The sequence below is a fragment of the Bombina bombina genome, chromosome 12 (assembly GCF_027579735.1).
Source record: "Bombina bombina isolate aBomBom1 chromosome 12, aBomBom1.pri, whole genome shotgun sequence".
Taxonomy (NCBI): Eukaryota; Metazoa; Chordata; class Amphibia; order Anura; family Bombinatoridae; genus Bombina; species Bombina bombina.
The window spans coordinates 87,458,293-87,484,927 of record NC_069510.1 but is presented as its reverse complement, the minus strand read 5'-3'; the positions used below and the strand labels follow the sequence as shown (position 1 = coordinate 87,484,927).

Genomic DNA, 26,635 nt, shown 5'->3' with positions numbered 1-26,635 from the left:
TATGTACTTTCCCTGGCAGTGTTGTGACCTGGGCTTCCACCAATCCATGAGTAAAACACTACGTGTGTACCTCCAGGCTGAGGAGCAAGTCCAGGCATCACGACAGCAGGGTCTACATGCCATCGAGGGTGCAGTAGATAACCTTGATGCTCAAGCAGATAAAAACAAGTTGATGGAGATGAATGGTGACATGTTTTGTCCGCCAGCACGGTTCGATTTCCATCCCCATGAAGGTGATGAGGTATGTAGGCGGCTTCTCTACAGAGGGATGGATGACAAACATAGGATATCAATTTCTTCTTATGGATATTGCATTCAAATATTGTATTGGCCATTACAGGTGTCTGAAGTTCAATCTGAGCCAATGTTACATCAAGAGTTAATTTCACGGTTTCAGCATATCCAGGCCAGGCTGGAAAATGAGCACTTGGAAACTGAAGAGGTAATATAACTAACATATTCGGTAGGTGACCTTTGGTTCTAGATGTAATCTTTGTCACTAAGTAAAATAGGCATTTTGACTTTATTACTAAAGATAGAGTGTGCTGTCCTGCAACCTGACTTCACTGACTTCACCTTTTTTTTCTTAAAGACAAGAGTCTTCCTCTTTTGTGATCCTAAGGGATACTAGACAATGTCTTCACCAGCATAACAAACAGAAGACTTTTCTAGTAAAAAGTGACAGCATTTTGCTCCATGTACTTTGTTTATGGGACAATCTGATCTTATCTGTTTTTTATGTGATAGTCAACCTTCTTCTGTATGTAAAAACTTACAGTCCATGTCTCTCTATTTTGGTGTACTATCAGATTTTACAAGATTGTTTCCCTTTCTTTGCCAGGTCAACAAAACACTGAAGGCTACTCTTCAAGCCCTTCTGGATCTGATTGGTTCTGATGATTTTGATGTTTCGGATGCTTTCCAATCCAGTCAGTCAACTGAATCACTTAAATCCACTGGATCAGACACCAGCAGTAAGACAAACACAGCCAAGCGGAGAGCAAACCAGCAGGACACAGAGAACTTCTATGTGACAGTAAGTAAGCAGAGAACATGAGGGGTTAGTGGGAGAGGAGTGGACAGGAAGTTGATGTGAAAGCAACTGAACATAGTAAGATTGGTGAAGAAGTGGGTATAAAGCCTAATTGACTGGAACCAAAGCAAACTCAAGTGGGTTTAAAGAAGAGATGTCTATAGATGCAAAAATGTAAAGATTTTTCCACTTAGCCAAAGAATAATTCATGAAGATAACTGGACTTTCCCATGCTCAGAAAGAATTTTGTTATACTTAGATCATGAAGCTCTGGGAAGTTGGGAGAAGTAAGGAGGATGTATGTAAAAGAGTAGGAATGAATATGGAAGAATGTGAAGAGGACTTATTAGGTGGATGACTTATTAGGTGGACGACTTATTAGGTGGACGACGTATTAGGCGAATTTTGAAGACAACAAGAAATTAAACTAAAAACAACTGTGTACAGCACGACTACACATTTTAAACTTTTTGCGCACTGTCATTTCCATCTTACTATGAGGGCAGTCCACAGCTTCATTCCTTAGGAACAAACAAACAAAGAGGGGGCGCCCTAATAAAATGATATAGAGGGTCCAAGGAGGGCAAAAAAAGTTAGTATTAGGTGAGTTAATTATGCAATAATAGCAGTATATAAATATATATATATTTATGGTGTAATAATGTCTCTGATATTGGGATGAGGCAGCAAACTGTGGAGATCCAGGCCGGGACCCAGAAGCAGCAATCTACAAACACAAGAAGAGACAGATGTGCCACATGGCCCAATATTGTTTGATCCAAAACGAATTAATGATTATATGAGGAATAGACTCACATTAAGGAGAGCACCTCAGTCAGTGCTGTAGAGACAGTCTGGGATCTATTACAGTCACCCAGCAGACCAAACTCCCGCAAAGGTGTAATATCTGTATTCAAAACGATAAGAGAGACACAGGTGCCAACATGGCCTAGTATAGCAGGAACAATGATGATAAAGAAACTGCAGCAAAGAGGAAAAAGAGAGCGCACATCCGATTCAAGGTAGGAGTACTTTATTCGAAACAGCACACGCTAGTAATGTACTTACTAGAGATAAAATATAAAACAGCAGTGTACAATATCATAAATACAGCTTCACCAAGACCAAAGGCAGCGGGAGATCCAAGGCGTCCGATTGAAGATATTCAAACAATTCCCGGCAAAGAGAGTGATCTTTCCACCAATAGGATACGTCCTCAAACCGCCTTGCGTCTATGTCTACGGAGGCACAGAACAGCCACAATACCTCAACGCGTTTCGCCGGTGACACCCCGGCTTTTTCAAGAGTAGTAGGCTGTAGTATTGTCAGTCCTTATAAACCTAATAGCATGGTTCCGATTGGTCCACGGAGACATCACATGCAAATTAAAAGGTGAGTTTAACAGACTGAGCTGACACAAGAAAAAAAGATTAAAAACATGAATATTTCTAATTACACATTAAAAATCCTAAACAATTGATAACCAATTCATAAATACATAAAATTTATAAAACACATATATGTATAAAAAATTATAGATATTAATGTATACATACATGTTTACAACTACAAATTAAGCGGTCATATTATATACATATATGCACATAATAAAAAATCTACAATAAGGCTAAAAATACAAGAACAAGAAAAAATTCATAAAACAAAGTGAATTGATAATACTAAATACTCCATATATTTAAATAATTCTTAATAGTTGAATAATTAATTAGGGAACTAACATTAAATAGAGACATAACTCTTTTCTCCAACATAGGTGTGTCCGGTCCACGACGTCATCCTTACTTGTGGGATATTCTCTTCCCCAACAGGAAATGGCAAAGAGCCCAGCAAAGCTGGTCACATGATCCCTCCTAGGCTCCGCCTACCCCAGTCATTCTCTTTGCCGTTGTACAGGCAACATCTCCACGGAGATGGCTTAGAGTTTTTTAGTGTTTAACTGTAGTTTTTATTATTCAATCAAGAGTTTGTTATTTTAAAATAGTGCTGGTATGTACTATTTACTCAGAAACAGAAAAGAGATGAAGATTTCTGTTTGTATGAGGAAAATGATTTTAGCAACCGTCACTAAAATCCATGGCTGTTCCACACAGGACTGTTGAGAGCAATTAACTTCAGTTGGGGGAACAGTGAGCAGTCTCTTGCTGCTTGAGGTATGACACATTCTAACAAGACGATGTAATGCTGGAAGCTGTCATTTTCCCTATGGGATCCGGTAAGCCATGTTTATTAAGATCGTAAATAAGGGCTTCACAAGGGCTTATTAAGACTGTAGACTTTTTCTGGGCTAAATCGATTCATTATTAACACATATTTAGCCTTGAGGAATCATTTTATCTGGGTATTTTGATATAATAATATCGGCAGGCACTGTTTTAGACACCTTATTCTTTAGGGGCTTTCCCTAATCATAGGCAGAGCCTCATTTTCGCGCCGGTGTTGCGCACTTGTTTTTGAGAGGCATGACATGCAGTCGCATGTGAGAGGAGCTCTGATACTTAGAAAAGACTTTCTGAAGGCGTCATTTGGTATCGTATTCCCCTTTGGGCTTGGTTGGGTCTCAGCAAAGCAGATACCAGGGACTGTACAGGGGTTAAAGTTAAAAACGGCTCCGGTTCCGTTATTTTAAGGGTTAAAGCTTCCAAATTTGGTGTGCAATACTTTTAAGGCTTTAAGATACTGTGGTGAAAATTTGGTGAATTTTGAACAATTCCTTCATGTTTTTTCGCAATTGCAGTAATAAAGTGTGTTCAGTTTAAAATTTAAAGTGACAGTAACGGTTTTATTTTAAAACGTTTTTTGTACTTTGTTATCAAGTTTATGCCTGTTTAACATGTCTGAACTACCAGATAGACTGTGTTCTGAATGTGGGGAAGCCAGAATTCCTATTCATTTAAATAAATGTGATTTATGTGACAATGACAATGATGCCCAAGATGATTCCTCAAGTGAGGGGAGTAAGCATGGTACTGCATCATTCCCTCCTTCGTCTACACTAGTCTTGCCCACTCAGGAGGCCCCTAGTACATCTAGCGCGCCAATACTCCTTACTATGCAACAATTAACGGCTGTAATGGATAATTCTGTCAAAAACATTTTAGCCAAAATGAACACTTACCAGCGTAAGCGTGACTGCTCTGTTTTAGATACTGAAGAGCATGACGACGCTGATAATAATGGTTCTGAAGGGCCCCTAACCCAGTCTGATGGGGCCAGGGAGGTTTTGTCTGAGGGAGAAATTACTGATTCAGGGAACATTTCTCAACAAGCTGAACCTGATGTGATTACGTTTAAATTTAAGTTGGAACATCTCCGCATTCTGCTCAAGGAGGTATTATCCACTCTGGATGATTGTGACAAGTTGGTCATCCCAGAGAAACTATGTAAAATGGACAAGTTCCTAGAGGTCCCGGGGCTCCCAGAAGCTTTTCCTATACCCAAGCGGGTGGCGGACATTGTTAATAAAGAATGGGAAAGGCCCGGTATTCCTTTCGTCCCTCCCCCCATATTTAAAAAATTGTTTCCTATGGTCGACCCCAGAAAGGACTTATGGCAGACAGTCCCCAAGGTCGAGGGAGCGGTTTCCACTTTAAACAAACGCACCACTATACCCATAGAGGATAGTTGTGCTTTCAAAGATCCTATGGATAAAAAATTAGAAGGTTTGCTTAAAAAGATGTTTGTTCAGCAGGGTTACCTTCTACAACCAATTTCATGCATTGTCCCTGTAGCTACAGCCGCATGTTTCTGGTTCGATGAGCTGATAAAGGCGGTCGATAGTGATTCTCCTCCTTATGAGGAGATTATGGACAGAATCAATGCTCTCAAATTGGCTAATTCTTTCACCCTAGACGCCACTTTGCAATTGGCTAGGTTAGCGGCTAAGAATTCAGGGTTTGCTATTGTGGCGCGCAGAGCGCTTTGGTTGAAATCTTGGTCAGCTGATGCGTCTTCCAAGAACAAGCTACTTAACATTCCTTTCAAGGGGAAAACGCTGTTTGGCCCTGACTTGAAAGAGATTATCTCTGATATCACTGGGGGTAAGGGCCACGCCCTTCCTCAGGATCGGCCTTTCAAGGCAAAAAATAAACCTAATTTTCGTCCCTTTCGTAGAAACGGACCAGCCCAAAGTGCTACGTCCTCTAAGCAAGAGGGTAATACTTCTCAAGCCAAGCCAGCTTGGAGACCAATGCAAGGCTGGAACAAGGGAAAGCAGGCCAAGAAACCTGCCACTGCTACCAAGACAGCATGAAATGTTGGCCCCCGATCCGGGACCGGATCTGGTGGGGGGCAGACTATCTCTCTTCGCTCAGGCTTGGGCAAGAGATGTTCTGGATCCTTGGGCGCTAGAAATAGTCTCCCAAGGTTATCTTCTGGAATTCAAGGGGCTTCCCCCAAGGGGGAGGTTCCACAGGTCTCAGTTGTCTTCAGACCACATAAAAAGACAGGCATTCTTACATTGTGTAGAAGACCTGTTAAAAATGGGAGTGATTCATCCTGTTCCATTAAGAGAACAAGGGATGGGGTTCTACTCCAATCTGTTCATAGTTCCCAAAAAAGAGGGAACGTTCAGACCAATCTTAGATCTCAAGATCTTAAACAAGTTTCTCAAGGTTCCATCGTTCAAGATGGAAACCATTCGAACTATTCTTCCTTCCATCCAGGAAGGTCAATTCATGACCACAGTGGATTTAAAGGATGCGTATCTACATATTCCTATCCACAAGGAACATCATCGGTTCCTAAGGTTCGCATTCCTGGACAAGCATTACCAGTTCGTGGCGCTTCCTTTCGGATTAGCCACTGCTCCAAGGATTTTCACAAAGGTACTAGGGTCCCTTCTAGCTGTGCTAAGACCAAGGGGCATTGCTGTAGTACCTTACTTGGACGACATTCTGATTCAAGCGTCGTCCCTTCCTCTAGCAAAGGCTCACACGGACATTGTCCTGGCCTTTCTCAGATCTCACGGATGGAAAGTGAACGTGGAAAAGAGTTCTCTATCTCCGTCAACAAGGGTTCCCTTCTTGGGAACAATAATAGACTCCTTAGAAATGAGGATTTTTCTGACAGAGGCCAGAAAAACAAAACTTCTAGACTCTTGTCAGATACTTCATTCCGTTCCTCTTCCTTCCATAGCGCAGTGCATGGAAGTGATCGGTTTGATGGTAGCGGCAATGGACATAGTTCCTTTTGCGCGCATTCATCTAAGACCATTACAACTGTGCATGCTCAGTCAGTGGAAAGGGGACTATACAGACTTGTCTCCGAAGATACAAGTAAATCAGAGGACCAGAGACTCACTCCGTTGGTGGCTGTCCCTAGACAACCTGTCACAAGGGATGACATTCCGCAGACCAGAGTGGGTCATTGTCACGACCGACGCCAGTCTGATGGGCTGGGGCGCGGTCTGGGGATCCCTGAAAGCTCAGGGTCTTTGGTCTCGGGAAGAATCTCTTCTACCGATAAATATTCTGGAACTGAGAGCGATATTCAATGCTCTCAAGGCTTGGCCTCAGCTAGCGAGGGCCAAGTTCATACGGTTTCAATCAGACAACATGACAACTGTTGCGTACATCAACCATCAGGGGGGAACAAGGAGTTCCCTGGCGATGGAAGAAGTGACCAAAATCATTCTATGGGCGGAGTCTCACTCCTGCCACCTGTCTGCTATCCACATCCCAGGAGTGGAAAATTGGGAAGCGGATTTTCTGAGTCGTCAGACTTTGCATCCGGGGGAGTGGGAACTCCATCCGGAAATCTTTGCCCAAGTCACTCAGCTGTGGGGCATTCCAGACATGGATCTGATGGCCTCTCGTCAGAACTTCAAAGTTCCTTGCTACGGGTCCAGATCCAGGGATCCCAAGGCGGCTCTAGTGGATGCACTAGTAGCACCTTGGACCTTCAAACTAGCTTATGTGTTCCCGCCGTTTCCTCTCATCCCCAGGCTGGTAGCCAGGATCAACCAGGAGAGGGCGTCGGTGATCTTGATAGCTCCTGCGTGGCCACGCAGGACTTGGTATGCAGATCTGGTGAATATGTCATCGGCTCCACCTTGGAAGCTACCTTTGAGACGAGACCTTCTTGTTCAGGGTCCGTTCGAACATCCGAATCTGGTTTCACTCCAGCTGACTGCTTGGAGATTGAACGCTTGATTTTATCAAAGCGAGGGTTCTCAGATTCTGTTATCGATACTCTTATTCAGGCCAGAAAGCCTGTAACTAGAAAGATTTACCACAAAATTTGGAAAAAATATATCTGTTGGTGTGAATCTAAAGGATTCCCTTGGGACAAGGTTAAGATTCCTAAGATTCTATCCTTCCTTCAAGAAGGATTGGAAAAAGGATTATCTGCAAGTTCCCTGAAGGGACAGATTTCTGCCTTGTCTGTGTTACTTCACAAAAAGCTGGCAGCTGTGCCAGATGTTCAAGCCTTTGTTCAGGCTCTGGTTAGAATCAAGCCTGTTTACAAACCTTTGACTCCTCCTTGGAGTCTCAATTTAGTTCTTTCAGTTCTTCAGGGGGTTCCGTTTGAACCCTTACATTCCGTTGATATTAAGTTATTATCTTGGAAAGTTTTGTTTTTGGTTGCAATTTCTTCTGCTAGAAGAGTTTCAGAATTATCTGCTCTGCAGTGTTCTCCTCCTTATCTGGTGTTCCATGCAGATAAGGTGGTTTTGCGTACTAAACCTGGTTTTCTTCCAAAAGTTGTTTCTAACAAAAACATTAACCAGGAGATTATCGTACCTTCTCTGTGTCCGAAACCAGTTTCAAAGAAGGAACGTTTGTTGCACAATTTGGATGTTGTTCGCGCTCTAAAATTCTATTTAGATGCTACAAAGGATTTTAGACAAACATCTTCCTTGTTTGTTGTTTATTCCGGTAAAAGGAGAGGTCAAAAAGCAACTTCTACCTCTCTCTCTTTTTGGATTAAAAGCATCATCAGATTGGCTTACGAGACTGCCGGACGGCAGCCTCCTGAAAGAATCACGGCTCATTCCACTAGGGCTGTGGCTTCCACATGGGCCTTCAAGAACGAGGCTTCTGTTGATCAGATATGTAGGGCAGCGACTTGGTCTTCACTGCACACTTTTACCAAATTTTACAAGTTTGATACTTTTGCTTCTTCTGAGGCTATTTTTGGGAGAAAGGTTTTGCAAGCCGTGGTGCCTTCCATTTAGGTGACCTGATTTGCTCCCTCCCTTCATCCGTGTCCTAAAGCTTTGGTATTGGTTCCCACAAGTAAGGATGACGCCGTGGACCGGACACGCCTATGTTGGAGAAAACAGAATTTATGTTTACCTGATAAATTACTTTCTCCAACGGTGTGTCCGGTCCACGGCCCGCCCTGGTTTTTTTAATCAGGTCTGATAATTTATTTTCTTTAACTACAGTCACCACGGTACCATATGGTTTCTCCTATGCAAATATTCCTCCTTAACGTCGGTCGAATGACTGGGGTAGGCGGAGCCTAGGAGGGATCATGTGACCAGCTTTGCTGGGCTCTTTGCCATTTCCTGTTGGGGAAGAGAATATCCCACAAGTAAGGATGACGCCGTGGACCGGACACACCGTTGGAGAAAGTAATTTATCAGGTAAACATAAATTCTGTTTTCCACCTAAAAACTAATGTTATTAAAGAAACGCTTGAACATCCAGATCAATATTCAAACCGAGGGGTGTAAGGCTTTTAAGTCTATATATCCACTCAGTTTCTTTTCTCCTTAGATGAAGTAACCTATTAGTGGTGCCCGGTGGGACCCAATCTATTATTTGTATATTTAAGCCCCTAGTATCACTACCATGTACATTGGTAAAATGTACAGGTACACTATGTTTATCGAAATTTATTTTAATATTATATGTGTTCGCTGAATCTCTTAGATGTTTTTCTTTTTGTGCGACCAATGTAAATATGGTCACACTTACAGGAAAGCAAATATACTGTGTAGGTTGTTTGGCAGTTACATCTATGTTTCATGTTGAAACTCTCGGTCCCATTGTAGTTAAAAAAGAGATCCCCTCTTTTAACAAAAGGGCACATTGCACACAGTGGTTTGTTACATTTAAATGTACCTTTAGGGGCTGATACCCAATTTACTAGGCTGCCTCTAGAAATAGATAGACCTATTATAACTTTTAAAAAAAACAAAAATCTTAGGAACCATCTAGCTCCCAGTAAGTTAAGGGAAAACAGTGAAGTTCCATCTATTTCTAGAGGCAGCCTAGTAAATTGGGTATCAGCCCCTAAAGGTACATTTAAATGTAACAAACCACTGTGTGCAATGTGCCCTTTTGTTAAAAGAGGGGATCTCTTTTTTAACTACATAGGGACCGAGAGTTTCAACATGAAACATAGATGTAACTGCCAAACAACCTACACAGTATATTTGCTTTCCTGTAAGTGTGACCATATTTACATTGGTCGCACAAAAAGAAAAACATCTAAGAGATTCAGCGAACACTTATATAATATTAAAATAAATTTCGATAAACATAGTGTACCTGTACATTTTACCAATGTACATGGTAGTGATACTAGGGGCTTAAATATACAAATAGATTGGGTCCCACCGGGCACCACTAATAGGTTACTTCATCTAAGGAGAAAAGAAACTGAGTGGATATATAGACTTAAAAGCCTTACACCCCTCGGTTTGAATATTGATCTGGATGTTCAAGCGTTTCTTTAATAACATTGGTTTTTAGGTGGAAAAGAGTTATTATGTATCTATTTAATGTTAGTTCCCTAATTAATTATTCAACTATTATGAATTTTTTAAATATATGGAGTATTGAGTATTATCAATTCACTTTGTTTTATGAATTTTTTCTTGTTCTTGTATTTTTAGCCTTATTGTAGATTTTTTATTATGTGCATATATATATATATATATATAATATGACCGCTTAATTTGTAGTTGTAAACATGTATGTATACATTAATATCTATCATTTTTTAAACATATATGTGTTTTATAAATTTTATGTATTTATGAATTGGTTATCAATTGTTTAGGATTTTTAATGTGTAATTAGAAATATTCATGTTTTTAATCTTTTTTTTCTTGTGTCAGCTCAGTCTGTTAAACTCACCTTTTAATTTGCATGTGATGTCTCCGTGGACCAATCGGAACCATGCTATTAGGTTTATAAGGACTGACAATACTACAGCCTACTACTCTTGAAAAAGCCGGGGTGTCACCGGCGAAACGCGTTGAGGTATTGTGGCTGTTCTGTGCATCCGTAGACATAGACGCAAGGCGGTTTGAGGACGTATCCTATTGGTGGAAAGATCACTCTCTTTGCCGGGAATTGTTTGAATATCTTCAATCGGACGCCTTGGATCTCCCGCTGCCTTTGGTCTTGGTGAAGCTGTATTTATGATATTGTACACTGCTGTTTTATATTTTATCTCTAGTAAGTACATTACTAGCGTGTGCTGTTTTTGAATAAAGTACTCCTACCTTGAATCGGATGTGCGCTCTCTTTTTCCTCTTTGCTGCAGTTTCGGTGTGTTCGTCCAGGGAAGAGAGATCTTTGGACTCTGATATAGCAGCACTCCCTCAAGGTTCAAGTTTGTTCCTGTATCGTTCTTTGGGATATCACTGTGGAAGTTTCTACCATCACCATTGACGCTTCTATCATATTCCGTGAATCACGTAGTGTGGTAAATTATTAATTATATTGTCCTTTATTGTACCTGATGAAGCCTGATGAAACAGCCTAGAGCTGAGAAACGCGTCGCCTGTGTTTTTAACTTTTTATTAAAATCATTTATCTTGGAACACTTGCTACTCTCTTTTTTGAGTTGTCCCTTCTGCTAAGGGATTCTTTTTGAGTCCATCTGTTTTTGGCCTACTTCTGGATCCACACTGTCCCCAGTGCCTATTATCAAGTCTGGTGGGTGACTGAATTGACCCCATCCTGCTCCTATAGCATCAAGGGAGATGCTACAACTATTGTGAGTACATCTCTTACCATTGGCTCTTTATCATCATTGTTCCTGCTATACTAGGCCATGTTGGCACCTGTGTCTCTCTTATCGTTTTGAATACAGATATTACACCTTTGCAGGAGTTTGGTCTGCTGGGTGACTGTAATAGATCCCAGACTGTCTCTACAGCACTGACTGAGGTGCTCTCCTAAATGTGAGTCTATTCCTCATATAATCATTAATTAGTTTTGGATCAAACAATATTGGGCCATGTGGCGCATCTGTCTCTTCTTGTGTTTGTAGATTGCAGCTTCATTCCTTACTTGTGGGAATACAGAACCTGGCCACCAGGAGGAGGCAAAGACACCCCAGCCAAATGCTTAAATACCTCCCCCACTCCCCTCATCCCCCAGTCATTCTTTGCCTTTCGTCACAGGAGTGTGGCAGAGACGTGTCAGAAGATTTTAGAATAGTTCCTTATGGAGGGTAGTACTCTTTGAGATGGGACTGAAGTTTTAAGTAGTCTTATCAGCCTCTCAGTGAGAGCATTGACGAAAGTCTGGAAATGCTGGGAGAGTCTTTCTGTCCAGACTCATATTAACAGCTCCTTAAGCAATCAGTGTTGACAAGTTTTGCTGCCTGCTTTCTTCACTCAAGTCCATGTCAGAAGCGCTGCTACAATCAGTCAAACTTGAAGGACCATGTTACTGTTCCACAGCATAGATTCCGGTAAGGTTGTTTCATTACTTTACACACATGTTAATGATAAGAAGACAGGGTCTCAGTGCGGCTCCTTTATCTTTATGGAATCAATGGTTAAAATCTCCTGAGGGGGGGTTTTGAACAGTGGGGTTTTTAATCATATTTGTTATGTGATTTTGACTCTTTTATATGTAAGAACGTTTGGACTCTTAGGCTGATACGGAACATACAGGTTCTTTTATTTGGAGAGCTGCGCAGTTAGATAAGATGGTGCACTTTTTTCTTAGATGGGTCAGGTTCTGCATGAGCATCATGTGACCAGGAACGGTCACGTTTTTTTTCTCCGATTCAGATTCCTGACCAGATGTCTGCGGAGAGGAGCTTCTCTATCTCTCTGGGTCATAGGAGGTCGTGAGTGCCCCAGCCATTGGGGGTGTAAGGTGCCAGTTGTTTTTCCTTTCTATAATTTGATATAGACGAGTTATGGAGGATTCTGGAATTTTAGAGGGTGATCTCTCCGATACAGAATTTGATACCTGTGTATATTGTGAGGAGGCCCGGGTAATCCAGTCTGCTCAATTATGTTCCGTATGTCGCAGTAGAGTGTTCTCATCAACCATTGTTGAGATGTTAGACACCACTGATTCGTCCGCCTCTGAGGACTCTTTGACCAGCGAGGTTTGTTCCCTTGATTCTGTTCCTACATACGCAGTTTTCCAAAATTCCGACCCCCCCCTTCCCCTGTAAGGGGCTTATTTCCACCAGAGGTTACTAGACACTTCCGCATAGCCTTCTCTTCGGCCTTAGCGAGGTTACCTATTCCTACTATGCTTAAGCAAAGGGTTAGTCCAGGCTCTACTGCCCGAGTTGACTCTCTGTTTTCTAAATTGGATAATGATCTTAACTAGACGAGTGGTGGATGGTATATTCCTTGTCATCTTGATCTCCTTTTGTTTTATGATTTATTTATAATCCCAGTTCCTGGCTTTATGGGGATTTTGTCGTATAACAGGCAGGGCCTGTTTTTGGCTTTCACACTCCTGTTTCATCCTTTTTCTTTCGGTTCATACCAGATAGCTTTTGTTTTTGAGCTATGGATTGTTTTAGAAACTCTTCTTAGAAATATGTTTCGTCGCATGGGATTTTTGTCCCTATCGACTTTGATGGTCGAGAGGTTGGAGTCTTCCGGTGGAAACTTATAGTTTTTCTGCTCGGGGCGATAGTTCCCCCCGATATTTAGAGGGCATTTTAAGCCTTAGAGCTTAATTAATTTGATGTTTAAGGTGTTCTAGCTTTGCTGGAACTTAAGAAGTTTTCCTTTTGACACGGGAGTGTTCTGGAAGATACGTTGTATCCTAGATGACAGGCAAGACCTGTTGTGGATACTAGTTATATATGTTTCCTTTGTTCTACTTAGGAAAAGGGATTTTTTCTTCTAGATTCCGGGTCTGGTACAGCTGGCCCATCTATCCTAGTTAACAGGCTGGACCTGTTTAGGTATTACCTTAGATGGGTGCTTGATACTGAAGCATATGGATCTAGGGGTCCTAGAGAACGTAAATAAGTTTCCTTCCTGGACAATTGTCTGGTCAGAGAAGACTAGGGACCTTTGGAGTCTTTGTCCCGGTATTTTTCTCTCTGTGAGATATTTCTTCCGCTGTTGGGCATACCCTAATAGGGGGAGGGCTTTCCTGTCCTACTTGGGTTCTATGATATGGATGCAGAGTTTATCAGTTCATTTTTTTCACTAGAGAACCTAAGGCTCTCCCTTCGGTTCTTAGGAATCTTATTTTTCAGTAAACCTAGTTCTGATCCTTCTTGGGATCTGGGGTCTCAGGTATCCGGCTTCCAGAATTTAGGTAGTTCCCAGGTCTCAGCCTTTTTGGGTTCTTACCTTCGCCTGCTAGAGACTTTTAGGGATTTCTCGTGTCTTTTCGATTTTCTGAGTTGGATCGAGATCTAGGTTGCTGGTGTTGACACCAGGGTGGATCTGGTTGCTTTTTTGTTCTAGGGTACCCTTCTTAGCAAGCTGGAAGCTTAGCGTAGAATCCTGCTGCAGCAGGTTTCTGTTAATCCGTAGTTCTTGCAAACTTTCCATTTGGGTTATGGGCTCCAGCTCCCTCCTGGTCTTTGTGACGTGGGGGTGGTGAGTGATACACTGCCGAGGCCGTGATTTTAACATGATGTTGGTGTTTCGGCCTTAAATCTGTCTTACATGGAATACCGGTGGGGGAAATAATTTCCCAGTGTTCCGTTCCAATTTCCTTGTTCTGAGAAATTTTTCTCTTAGTTATCCCGGAACGGTTTGGACCTGTCCGTAGGAAAAGAGTGTCCTAGGGAGGTCCGCGGGTTGGGAGTTTCCTTCTGATTATTCCTTTTGTTCCTCAGCAAACATTCTGCTTGGAGGATTTGGTCTTTGGGGTTTGCTCCAGTTGGGACCTCTTAGTAGGGAGACCCTCTTTTGAAGAAGGAGAGTTACTCCTGCTTATCGGGGGGGGGGGGGTCTCGTGTTTGATGGTGGGCGGAAACCCACTTCGACTCATTGCCACCGACCGCTCTATGAGCGTGCTCTTCAGCAGGATTAAGTGGCCTAAGGGATGGCTACCATGCCTAACAAGCTGAGGCTTGGAGTTTGTCTCCTGCTGGAGCAGTCTTCTTTAAGACTTTCAAGGAAGGTTAGTTTGTCCGATTCTGTTGCAGATGGAGGGTTTGCACCAGGGGGGCTCCAGCATTTACAGCCTGCATTTGTTAGAATTCTAGCTTTCTTTAGAAGGTTTATTTTAACCTTATTCTCTTCGGCCATATCGCTCTTTGTGGTGGAGGGCCGATCTTAGCAGGAGCAGATGTCAGTGAGATGGTTTGCTTCATTTACTTTTAGAGTTAGGTCTGTTTAGGGGCTCTGCCTCTATGGACCTTGTTCAGGAACCTGCAGGATCCTTATGTTCTTTACATCCTGGACTCTTTGAGGCTAACTGCATGTAATTGTTAGCTTAGTTTTAGCCAGGAGAGGTGGTGATTCCTTCGGCTTAGTTCATAGGCCGGGTTATAGTTGCTTCTATCATAAGGGTCCTACTTCTTATGGTATGTAGAGCGGGGACTCTCCTGGCATATCTTTTTTTTTTTCTCCAGGAGGTTCTGAGGAACGCTTCTGTAGCTTCCTTAGGGGATAGTTTCGGCCCTATCTATTTTCTGCTCGAGAGGCTCACGAGCTTCCAGAGGTCAGTTTTGTTCAGGTTTTGATTAGTTCAGGCCTGTGTTTAGATTCTGTACTTTTTTTGTTGGGGGTTTTCTTCTTGTTCTAAGAGTTTTGCAGATGGCTCCGCTTGGGCTTATGCATGGAGTAAAGTTAAATCTTCTGCTTGAAAGATTTTCTTTTTTATATTGGTTATGGATTCAGCGCACAGAGTTTCTGAGCTGGCTGTCTTGCAGGGTCGAGACCCTTACCTAGTTTTCATTCGGGTAGAATGTGTTTCCTTCCTTGTGTCCTACTCCTCCTTCGAAGGAGGGGTTATTTCATCTTGGATGTGGTTTGGGCCTTGAAGTTCTATCTTTAGGCTACTAGGAACTTTTTGTCAAATTTCTTGTTTGTCGTGTCTATTCTGAGAAGTGTAAGGGGCTGAAGTTTTGCCACTTCCTTGTTTTTTTGGTAGAGGAGCTTGTTCGCTTAGATTACAGATTCAACCGGACGCAAGCCTCGTCAGAGGCTTAAAGGCTCATTCATCTAGAGCTGTGGCTCCCTCTTGGGGTTTGAGAACGAGGCATTTAGCTATCAGAATTGTAGGGATTCTACATGGTCGTCCTTACATATTTTTTTCTTTTAAATTTTTACATAATTGACATTTTTGGCTTCGGCTGAAGCTGCTTTTGGGAGCAGGGTTTTGCAGGCTGGGGTGCCCTCAGAATAGTGTCCGCCTAGCTTTTTGCCCTCCCGTTCATTCAGTGTCCTAGAGCTTGGGTATATGTTTCCCACAAGTAAGGAATGAAGCTGTGTACTCTCCTCATATTAAGATGGAAAACATAAATTATGCTTTCATGATAATTTAATTTCCATCAGGTTTTTATGAAATGTATATGATTTATTTATTTTAGACATATACATAACATGTTTAATTTACTATAATCAACTCTACACAGTAGTAAGCAGTAGCCTTATAACTTTACGTATTGCAGTGGTTCTCCAAATGCACTCTTACTACACACATCTGAAACCTTTAAAAAGGAAAATAAAGTCCAAATTAAACTTTAATGATTCAGATAGAACATGCATTTTTAAACAGCTTTTCAATTTACTTCTGTTATATAATTTGCTTCATTATTTTGTTATCCTTTTTTGAAAAGCATATCTCGCTAGGTATTCATTACTTGGAGCTAGCTGTTGATTGGGGAGCAGCACATATCTGCTTATTGTCATCGGCTCACCTGATGTGCTCAGCTACCTCCCAGTAGTGCAGTGCTGCTCCTTCAACAAATATATCAAGAGAATTAAGCAAATTTGAAAACAGGAGTAAATTGGAAAGTTGTTTAAGATTGTATGCTCTATCTGAATTATGAAAGAAAATAAATTGGGTTTTCTATTGAAAAAGTATGAATAATTTGCTAACAAGACAATGGCGATAATTACAAATAGATTTAACAGCAGAGTTCTCTTAATTTATCTTGGTATCCAAAATATATAGAAGGCCACTTCTGGACCTCATGTCTTAGAAGTATGTATATAAACAAAACCAGTGCAGAAGATGTAAAACAAAATATTGTGGATAAATATTGTTGTTATTTGCCATGTGGCAATAGGCATAAATGTTTTATATATATATATATATATATATATATATATATATATATATATATAATCACTCACTGGTCTGTTTCAGAATCGTGGTTTTAATCCATGGGACATTTTGGGAACACGCTCCCCTTCCTCAGACAAACAAACACTGCAAACAAATGTGTTTAAATACACATAACCCCACCCCCAGTGAGCCAATTGGTGCCAAAATTGTTGTCATGGCGCTAATTTGCTCATTGGAGGTGGGGTTATGTGTATTTAAACACATTTGTTTGCAGTGTTTGTCTGAGGAAGGGGAGTGTGTTCCCAAAACATCACATGGATTAAAACCATGATTCTGAAAAAGACCAGTGATTATATATATATATATATATATATATATATATATATATATATATATATATATATTATACAAAACACGGAAGGGAACTGCACTCTCATACCGGACCGGGTACACATCCTGTGACCCTGCAACATGCTCAGCCCTGGGTGCCACTGGCACTCACAGGAAGCTGTGCTGTCCCCAGAGCCACAAGCAGTTAACCCCAGACAGGTCTGGGTGCAAGAACCATAGGGAAAATTACAAAACAAATTAATACAACACACAGAGAAAACCCAGCACTCACTTACAAGCTCTCAGCGAAGATTTAAAAGCAAAACTGGAAAGGTTAGTCACCGCATCTGGCCAAATGGGACAAGCTCAGGTACCACGTCAAGGTCCTTTCCAAAACCCGAGACCCTATAACAGCCACACAATGCAAGCTTTCAAATCCAAACAAACTGAAAACAAAAAAAGGGTGCACAGGAATATGTAATCACCCTAGACATATACAAAACACGGAAGGGAACTGCACTCTCATACCGGACCGGGTACACATCCTGTGACCCTGCAACATGCTCAGCCCTGGGTGCCACTGGCACTCACAGGAAGCTGTGCTGTCCCCAGAGCCACAAGCAGTTAACCCCAGACAGGTCTGGGTGCAAGAACCATAGGGAAAATTACAAAACAAATTTCCAGTTTTGCTTTTAAATCTTAGCTGAGAGCTTGTAAGTGGGTGCTAGGTTTTCTCTGTGTGTTATATATATAATATATATATATATATATTTTTTTTAATGTCATCATAATGATAACATTCAGTAGCTATTGACCTTACGGTGTGAGATATTGCTATCAGCAAGTTCCTAGGAATAGTAGTTGGCACTTTTGAACAGTAACCAATAAATAAAGGTAAACATAAACTCTTGGCTTATCTATACCATATCAAAATGAAACTATAATCTCTACTGTATGCAGAGGAAGTCGTTTAATTAGAGCATACAATAATCAGGTTATCAGAATATTCTTATTTAAGATAACATAGTTTGTATTCATTTACAAATACATATTGCACCTTTATGTTGAGGCAATACAACTAGTCATAGTTCTCATATAGTAAAATGCCTTCTGGATTAAGGGTATTACTCAGGTATGGATGTGGAGTAGAAAAGGATTACTGCGCTTTATATTAAAGTAGAAGCTATCTACAATTAAAGGGACAGTAAAGTCATAATTAGACATCCGTGATTCAGACAGAGCATACAATTTTACACAACTTTCCAATTTACTTCTATTATTTAATTTGCTTCCTTCTCTTATTATCCTTTGCGGAAAGGATAATCTAGGTAAACTCAGGAGCAGCAAAAAACCTAGGTTCTAGCTGCTGATTGGTGGCTGCATATATATATATATATATACCGATTGTCATTGGCTGACCCATGTGTTCAGTTAGAAACCAGTAGTGCATTGCTGCTCCTTCAACAAATGATACCAAGAGAATAAAACAAATTTGATAATGGAAGTAAACTGGAAAGATGTTTAAAATTGTATGCTCTACCTAAATCATGAAAGACAAATGTTGGGTTTCATGTCCCTTTAAAACAAAATTAACTTGTTAGAAAATATAGCTAAATAGATAAGGGAAAACTGAGAGCCCTTGTAACCATATACACATGTGACTTGGGCGTCAGGTTCTGATATTGGGCGTCAGGTTCTGATATTGGGCGTCAGGTTCTGATATATTAATGAATAATGATTCCATAAAGTACCCCCTAGTAAACTGTAATCAAGCTGTGTAGTAGAGTCTATCAAAATACCTTTATATCAAAGCAGGTTCAAGGTGGCTAACTAATACTAGACATAGCTAAGCAAACATCTATAAGACACAAAGGAAGTCTCCTCTTGAAACAGAAGCAACAGTACACACAGGGGTGTAACTAGACAACTCCGGGCCCCAGGGCCAAAGTAGTGACGGGGCCCTATTTCAGTCTGCACCAGAAAATATGCACTTGTGCAACCTTCCAGTTAGGGTTACCAACTTTTTTGAAGAAAATAAGGGAGACTAAAGGGACAGTCTACACTAAAAACACACTTACTATATTGGAATCATTGGCCTCCGATTACACTGTTCTATCTTTTCCTAAGGAGCATTCATTTGTACTGTGCAGTAAAAATCAATCATGTTTGTCATTGTTGGCCATTTTAAAATGGCCGCTGGACACCTCCTATCAATGATATCATCAAGTCCTAAAGGGTAGTGCTAGCACATTTTCAGCGTGTCGTTCATGCTAAACCATGGGATGGGTGGATAAAAAGCAATGAAAATGTAACCAGCTCAAATCTTATAATTGTATATGAATGTATATTTTCTTAAATTTCCAGTTTATTAGCAAAAAACAGTGCTATATGACCTACCCTTGTTGTGACATTGAGGCCTATTCATGAAATGTCTGTCGGACCTGATCCGACAGTGCGGATCAGGTCCGACAGACATCGCTGAATGCGGAGAGCAATACTCTCTCCGTATTCAGCATTGCACCAGCAGCTCTTGTGAGCTGCTGGTGCAACACCGCCCCCTGCAGACTCGCGGCCAATCGGCCGCCAGCAGGGGGGTGTCAATACGATCGGGTTGAATTCCGGCGATTCCTGTCCGCCTCATCAGAGCAGTCGGACAGGGTTATGGAGCATCTTCATAACTGGTAACACGGGCCCTCAAGCTCCGTACCGAGCTAGGCCCCATCGGCTTCTGTACACATGGAGTAGAATTTATGTTTGTGGGAAATTTTATGTTGCTTTTTCTCATATAAATAAAAAAAATATATTTTGCTTTAGAAATTTCAGAAATATCTGGCTGGTCGAAGTACTATTTGCAAACTACAGGCAAAGCGAGATCAGTTGAAGGAAGCTATTGACAAAGGTGAGACTGGTCTTTATTTCATACCGTGTATTTGATGTCTGTGAACATCTGGAAATGTGTAAACCTATAAAAGGTGCAGGCACAAAAAATACAAGAGAGGTCATTTCAGCTCCAGTTAGAATGGTGAAAACTCATTGGAAGATGGTGGAACTTTGGGATTTTCTAGCTTGAGGCTGTACTGTACACTGGAATTGCCATTTGAGAAATAAAATTATATTACATATAAATTAAAGGGACATTGAACATTAAATACATTGCAGGAATCTAAAGGTAGCCACCAATCAGCAAGCGCTACCCAGGTACAGAACCAAAAATGGGCGTCTCCTATGCTTAAATTTCTGCTTTTTCAAATAAAGATAGTTAGAGAATGAAGAAAAAATGATAATAGGAATAAATTGGAAAGTTGCTTAAAATGACATGCTCTATCTGAATCATGAAAGGAAAAAAATTGTGTTTTGTGTCCCTTTAAGACTGTTTCAGTGATTTTACTGTGCACAGAGCATATACATACAGATCTTGTTCATATGCTCTGTGCACCTATATTCAACCATCATACTTGCTCAGAGAGCTGGCAGTGGCATCAATTATTCAATAATGCAAATGTAATCATCTCAAAAGTGATACGTTTAATTTAAAGGGACATTACACAGTTTGCGATTGTAATATAAAATGTTAAATTATGCATAGTAGACTTCGTTATTTATTTTGTCGTCTTTTCTTATAATTTAACTCTGAAAATAGTTGGATTTCTAAATTCCACTGAGTTTCTGTAAAGTAATGGGCACTGCCATGTTGGAAGCTAGGTTTTTGCCTTATCTCATTCACCTTCTGAGGCCAATTAGAGACCAATATAAAACAGCCTTATTTGCGCGCTCTCTTTTATTGCTTGTTTAATATCTGTCTCTAATTGTCCTTAACAGAAGAGGTAGAAGAGGGGAAACCCAAATTTCAATATAGCAGTGCCCATTATTTGTTAAAATGTAAGTAACTTATAAAGCTAAACCTGCACATTTATATCTTCAATATTTATACAACTAATATAATTTAGAAAAATACATCTGCATAGTATTCTAAGGCTGGTCTTTATTTTTAATACATCAATATATAAATATCATTTAATTACAGTTTAAAGGGACATGAAACCCATTTTTTCTCTCTCATGATTCATATAGACCACTGGTTTTCAAACCTGTCCTCAGACCTCCCCAACAGGACAGATTTTCAGGATTACCTTGGATGAGAGCCGGTAAAAAAAAACCATATTTACTAATCAGCTGGTTATTTCACCTGTGCTCCAGTTCAGATATCCTCAACATCTGGCCTGTTAGGGAGGTCTGAGAACAGGTTTGAAAACCAGTGGGGGAGAGTATACAATCTTAAACAACTTTCCAATTTACTTCTATTATCTAATTTGCTTTATTCTTTTGGTATCCTTAGTAGAAGAAACAGCAATGCACTAGGTGAGCCAATAACATTAGGCATATATATGCCAGCAATCAGCAGCTCATGAGCATACCTAGGTATGCTTTCCAATGAGGGATACTAAGAAAACGAAACAAATTAAATAATAGAAGTAAATTGGGAAGTTGTTTAAAGGGACACTGAACCCAATTTTTTTCTTTCGTGATTCAGATAGAGCATGCAATTTTAAGCAACTTTCTAATTTACTCCTATTATCAATTTTTCTTCGTTTTCTTGCTATCTTTATTTGAAAAAGAAGGCATCTTACCTTTTTTCTTGTTTCAGAACTCTGGACAGCACTTTTTAATTGGTGGATGAATTTATGCACCAATCAGCAAGGACAAACCAGGTTGTTCACCAAAAATGGGCTGGCAGCTAAACTTACATTCTTGCATTTCAAATAAAGATACCAAGAGAATGAAGAGAATTTGATCATAGGAGTAAATTAGAAAGTTGCTTAAAATTCCATGCTCTATCTGAATCACGAAAGAAAAAATTTGGGTTCAGTGTCCCTTTAAACTTGCACGATCTCTCTGAATCATGTCCCTTTAACGTCTCTTTAATTAAATGTCTGGGCTATTATATTCTGTATTACAGAATTGCTAGAATAATATAGGAATCCAGACTACTGTCTTGGTGAATCATGCTTTTAGGGTGTACTAACCCAAATCAGACAGGGCTAGCAGCGTTGCGCCAAACAAAAACAGGTCTATGTGGATGTTGATACTTTTTTTAAAATTAGAAATAGTAAAATGTTTCTATGTGGTTAAGCTTGTCTATGGATTGTGTATATTTTACAATAGACGATATCATATGTTGTTTTTCCCCCCCCTCAACAGCTGCTATAGTGAACAACAGTGTCTCAGGGTATGTATGCTAATATTTATCTACTTATGTATATGTTTCTACATTTCCTTATATTTCTGCATAAATACACACAGTTGGGATCCAAATGTTTATTAGTAAAGTCAATTTGCCCCAAATAATATGCAAAACATTGAATCCTTTAAATGCGATATAGCAAAAAGAAAGCATTTTGATTGGATGAGGCCAGGTAGGATTGCCACTTCAGCCATGTTTTCCTGAACACTTATAAGTTACACATGCTGCAGGGTGTGCAGGGAGTGTATAGTGTATATAAATAGTGCTGTACAGAGACACAATACATCCCAACTTTATATATATATATATATATATATATATATATATATATATATATATATATATATATATATATATATATATATACGTATATATATATATATATATATATGTATATATATATATATATATATATATATGTATATATATATATATATATATATATATATATATATATATATATATATATATATATATATATATATATATATATATATATATATATATATATATACCTGTTTCTGTGTGTCAGGATTTAAGTGAAAAAGTAACCTATTTATTGACGTTTTGAGGAATTATATCCCCTTCCTCAGAACAAAATGCATAGGGACAAATAACTAATATTTATACAAAGTGAAATAAACTTTCATCATCGCCATTTCCAAAATTCAAACTATGCGTTACAACCCATTACTGATACTGTAGGCTCCTCAATGACGTCACTACCAGCTTTGGCTTTATAAAGAAACAATACAAAAAATAAACAGAATCATCTCAATATATAACTTATATATATATAAAACATAAATTGTACTCTAAATCATGAAAGTTTAATTTTGACACCCATATTCTCTTAAGCCTTGCTCGAAATCTAGCATCAGTGTATCCTTTCCTATAACCAAAAGGTAAAACACGTTAGCCTTAAGATTTGTTAAACTCTTTTGAAGTTTTTATAGAATAATTTTTTATTTTTTTTTTAACTAAAAAAGCTGTTGATTTTCTTAAACGTCCATGAGTGTTTGAGTTTATTTGAAATTGTATTTTACAGTTTAATATTAAAATATACTACTTTGATATAGTGAAATTTTTAATTTGCAAAATTTAAATACCGAATGGTCAACTAAGACTGAATGAATCAGTCTAAATCTGACAAACATTTATTATTTTTATTGTATTAAAAAAAAAAAAAAAAAAAAAAGGAAATCCATCGTATGTGGCGGTTTTGTTAGTACATTAGGCATAGCTGTTATATACTCTTATCAGGGGGGCGTATTATGGCCTAGGTAAACAAGGCACTCGCCTAGGGCGGCAGATTGAGGGGAGGGGCAGCACAGTTTTTTTTGGCTATATTTGTAAGAAGCTTACAGTTATTTTAGAAGTATTATACAGTTATATAATGGGGGATTTTGCCCAAAGAGCTTACATTCTAGGGGGTATAATAAGAGGCTGCCCATGGAGCTTACAGTTTAGAGGTAAGTCTGAACCTTCTATTTATTCAGCTAGCTATTGCCTTTAGTTTTGTTGGCTTTCAGAACTTAGTGTTATGTTTAGGGAAGTATTGTTTGAATAAATCTGTTTGGGATTTTTTTTATATATATATTTCAGCAATAGATATGTGTGTATGCAAGTGTTTTGCAACCCTGGTGAACATTTACTTTAGAAATGCCATGAAAAAACAAAAAAAAAAAAACATGTTGCTCCCTGAGCATAAAATATTATGGCCAGAATTCTGAGTGCCTAGGGCAGCACGAACCCTAAATATGCCCATGACTCTTATGCGTTTCTGCTCAAGGCACTATGTCAGAAAGTAACATTTATTATTTATTTCACAAAGATGGCTAAACAAACAGATAGTAAATGAAAATGTATTTCAAAATTGCTGATTAATTGATGCACTTCACTGAGATCATAGGAATAACAATCTAAATTGCTATAGCAATATTTTATTGAGAAAAATGGTCCTTTTTTAAAGGCTGTCTTGAAACACTGTTTGTATCTTTAGTGATGTACTGTGCGGTACAGCCAATGAGATGCTGTACGTCCCATCCTTTTATTGTAATGCAAGTGAGCTCCTGCACATCTCAGTAAAAGCAGATGGTCAAACTACTATAATTCCAGGGCGTAGGAGCACGCTTGCCCATCTTCTATATTACTCGGTGGACAAACCCTATAGTGTGCACCAAGTAGATTCACAGGTGCTGGACATCCTTTTTTACACTGCAGAGGGGAAGTTGTCAGCTTCTAAAGATATTTTTTATACAGTAAAAAAAATCTATAGCATTTTAGAGAAGAAAAAAAAAATTAGAAAATTTATTACTAAAAATAAATGATCAATATTAATTTTTAAAATGACTTACGATATCTGTGTACTTAATAGATTTATATGCAGTGCTTGAATTACTTTTGATGTAATATCCCTTTAATTCATCCCCCGCATAGCACAAAACAAAGAGGTTATTAGTCTAACGGATCATATTATATATTCAGTTGAACATTGGCCTCTGAGGACACTGCAGTTTGTATGTTGTAATGCTTTAGTAACCATATTTCTTTCACAAAAACCCATTTAAGGCCTGACCATCTAGCTTCTCCTTTTTCCCTGCTCACTACGTGTTTTTTAGGTTAGACTTTTCTTAGTGAAAGCTCCTTGCAAAACATTCCCTCCTATAAATGGAGAGTTAATGGAGAGTTAGTGCAAGGCAGCGAAACACGTCTTTTTGGTGGTTTCTGTTTACTTAAAGAGTTGACAAAGCACAGGTTGACTACAGAAGCAGGTTACGGGATAAAATTATATATATATATATATATATATATATATATATATATATATATTTATTTATCATTTATTTGTATAGCGCCACCAAATTCTGTAGCGCTGGGTACATGATAGGGGTATACAATGACAAGGATTTGTGATAAAATACAAAACATAACAAAACTAAACAGATCTAGCACAGGAGGAAGAGGACCCTGCTCCGGAGAGCTCACAGTCTACAGGTTTAGGGTGCAGAGACATAAGTTTTGGGATAGCTTGTCACATTGGTTGTAGTTGCAGCAGTGAGTCAGGCAGTTCATGTATTAGATTGGTTTGGATGAGGGATGGAGGAGAGATAGTAAGCCTCCCTGAATATGTGGGTTTTCAAGGAGCGTCTAAAGCTATACAATTTTGGAGACAGTCTTATGGAGTGGGGTAGAGCGTTCCAGAGGACAGGAGCAGAACTTGAGGGGATTCTATGATTTGGGAGACTGGTGCCCATGGTACATTTGGAGTACTTTTACCCTGGATTCAGGTTTACCTCGTTTCCATGATTTCCCCGAGACTTTGAGAACTGGAGGGCCCTGATACAGAGTTGGGGTTCCTGTGTTTTGTTGGAGTATAAGGTATTGTTGTGCTCCAACCCCCCCCAGACTCAGACTCAGAATGTTTGAGCTGATTGCAACCTCCTGCTCTAATGCTGGGACCTCCTGCTGTTATGCGTCTGCATATCTAGTCTAGGTGTGAAGTGTCTTTCTCTTATTGTGTGAGTCATCCATTGTCCTTTTGTAAGTCAGGATGTGATTAGAATCTTGTTTAACGAACCATTGTCGGATGTTTGTCCCATTGTATAATATTTGTTTCTATTGATTATGTGGTGACTATCCCCCTTTCTTGGAAATGTATAAAAGCTGTGTTTTCTGTGCAATAAAGCAGTTCCTATTTCTCCAACATAGGTGTGTCCGGTCCACGGCGTCATCCTTACTTGTGGGATATTCTCTTCCCCAACAGGAAATGGCAAAGAGCCCAGCAAAGCTGGTCACATGATCCCTCCTAGGCTCCGCCTACCCCAGTCATTCTCTTTGCCGTTGTACAGGCAACATCTCCACGGAGATGGCTTAGAGTTTTTTAGTGTTTAACTGTAGTTTTTATTATTCAATCAAGAGTTTGTTATTTTGAAATAGTGCTGGTATGTATTATTTACTCAGAAACAGAAAAGAGATGAAGATTTCTGTTTGTATGAGGAAAATGATTTTAGCAACCGTCACTAAAATCCATGGCTGTTCCACACAGGACTGTTGAGAGCAATTAACTTCAGTTGGGGGAACAGTGTGCAGTCTCTTGCTGCTTGAGGTATGACACATTCTAACAAGACGATGTAATGCTGGAAGCTGTCATTTTCCCTATGGGATCCGGTAAGCCATGTTTATTCAGCAAGTAAATAAGGGCTTCACAAGGGCTTATTAAGACTGTAGACTTTTTCTGGGCTAAATCGATTCATTATTAACACATATTTAGCCTTGAGGAATCATTTTATCTGGGTATTTTGATATAATAATATCGGCAGGCACTGTATTAGACACCTTATTCTTTAGGGGCTTTCCCAAAGCATAAGCAGAGCCTCATTTTCGCGCCGGTGTTGCGCACTTGTTTTTGAGAGGCATGGCATGCAGTCGCATGTGAGAGGAGCTCTGATACTTAGAAAAGACTTTCTGAAGGCGTCATTTGGTATCGTATTCCCCTTTGGGCTTGGTTGGGTCTCAGCAAAGCAGATACCAGGGACTGTAAAGGGGTTAAAGTTCAAAACGGCTCCGGTTCCGTTATTTTAAGGG

General features: G+C 39.6%; 1 protein-coding gene across 1 annotated transcript in view; it reads left to right on the top strand.

Annotated features, from left to right (window-relative positions):
* Positions 1-26,635, top strand: part of LOC128643109 (rho GTPase-activating protein 4) — a 389,846-nt gene that overhangs the window by 251,004 nt on the left and 112,207 nt on the right. The window contains exons 7-11 of the mRNA XM_053696060.1: positions 20-241; positions 341-442; positions 842-1,036; positions 19,621-19,705; positions 22,006-22,033. Of these exons, the coding sequence (XP_053552035.1) occupies positions 20-241; positions 341-442; positions 842-1,036; positions 19,621-19,705; positions 22,006-22,033 (632 nt within the window). The remainder of the gene's footprint in view (positions 1-19; positions 242-340; positions 443-841; positions 1,037-19,620; positions 19,706-22,005; positions 22,034-26,635) is intronic.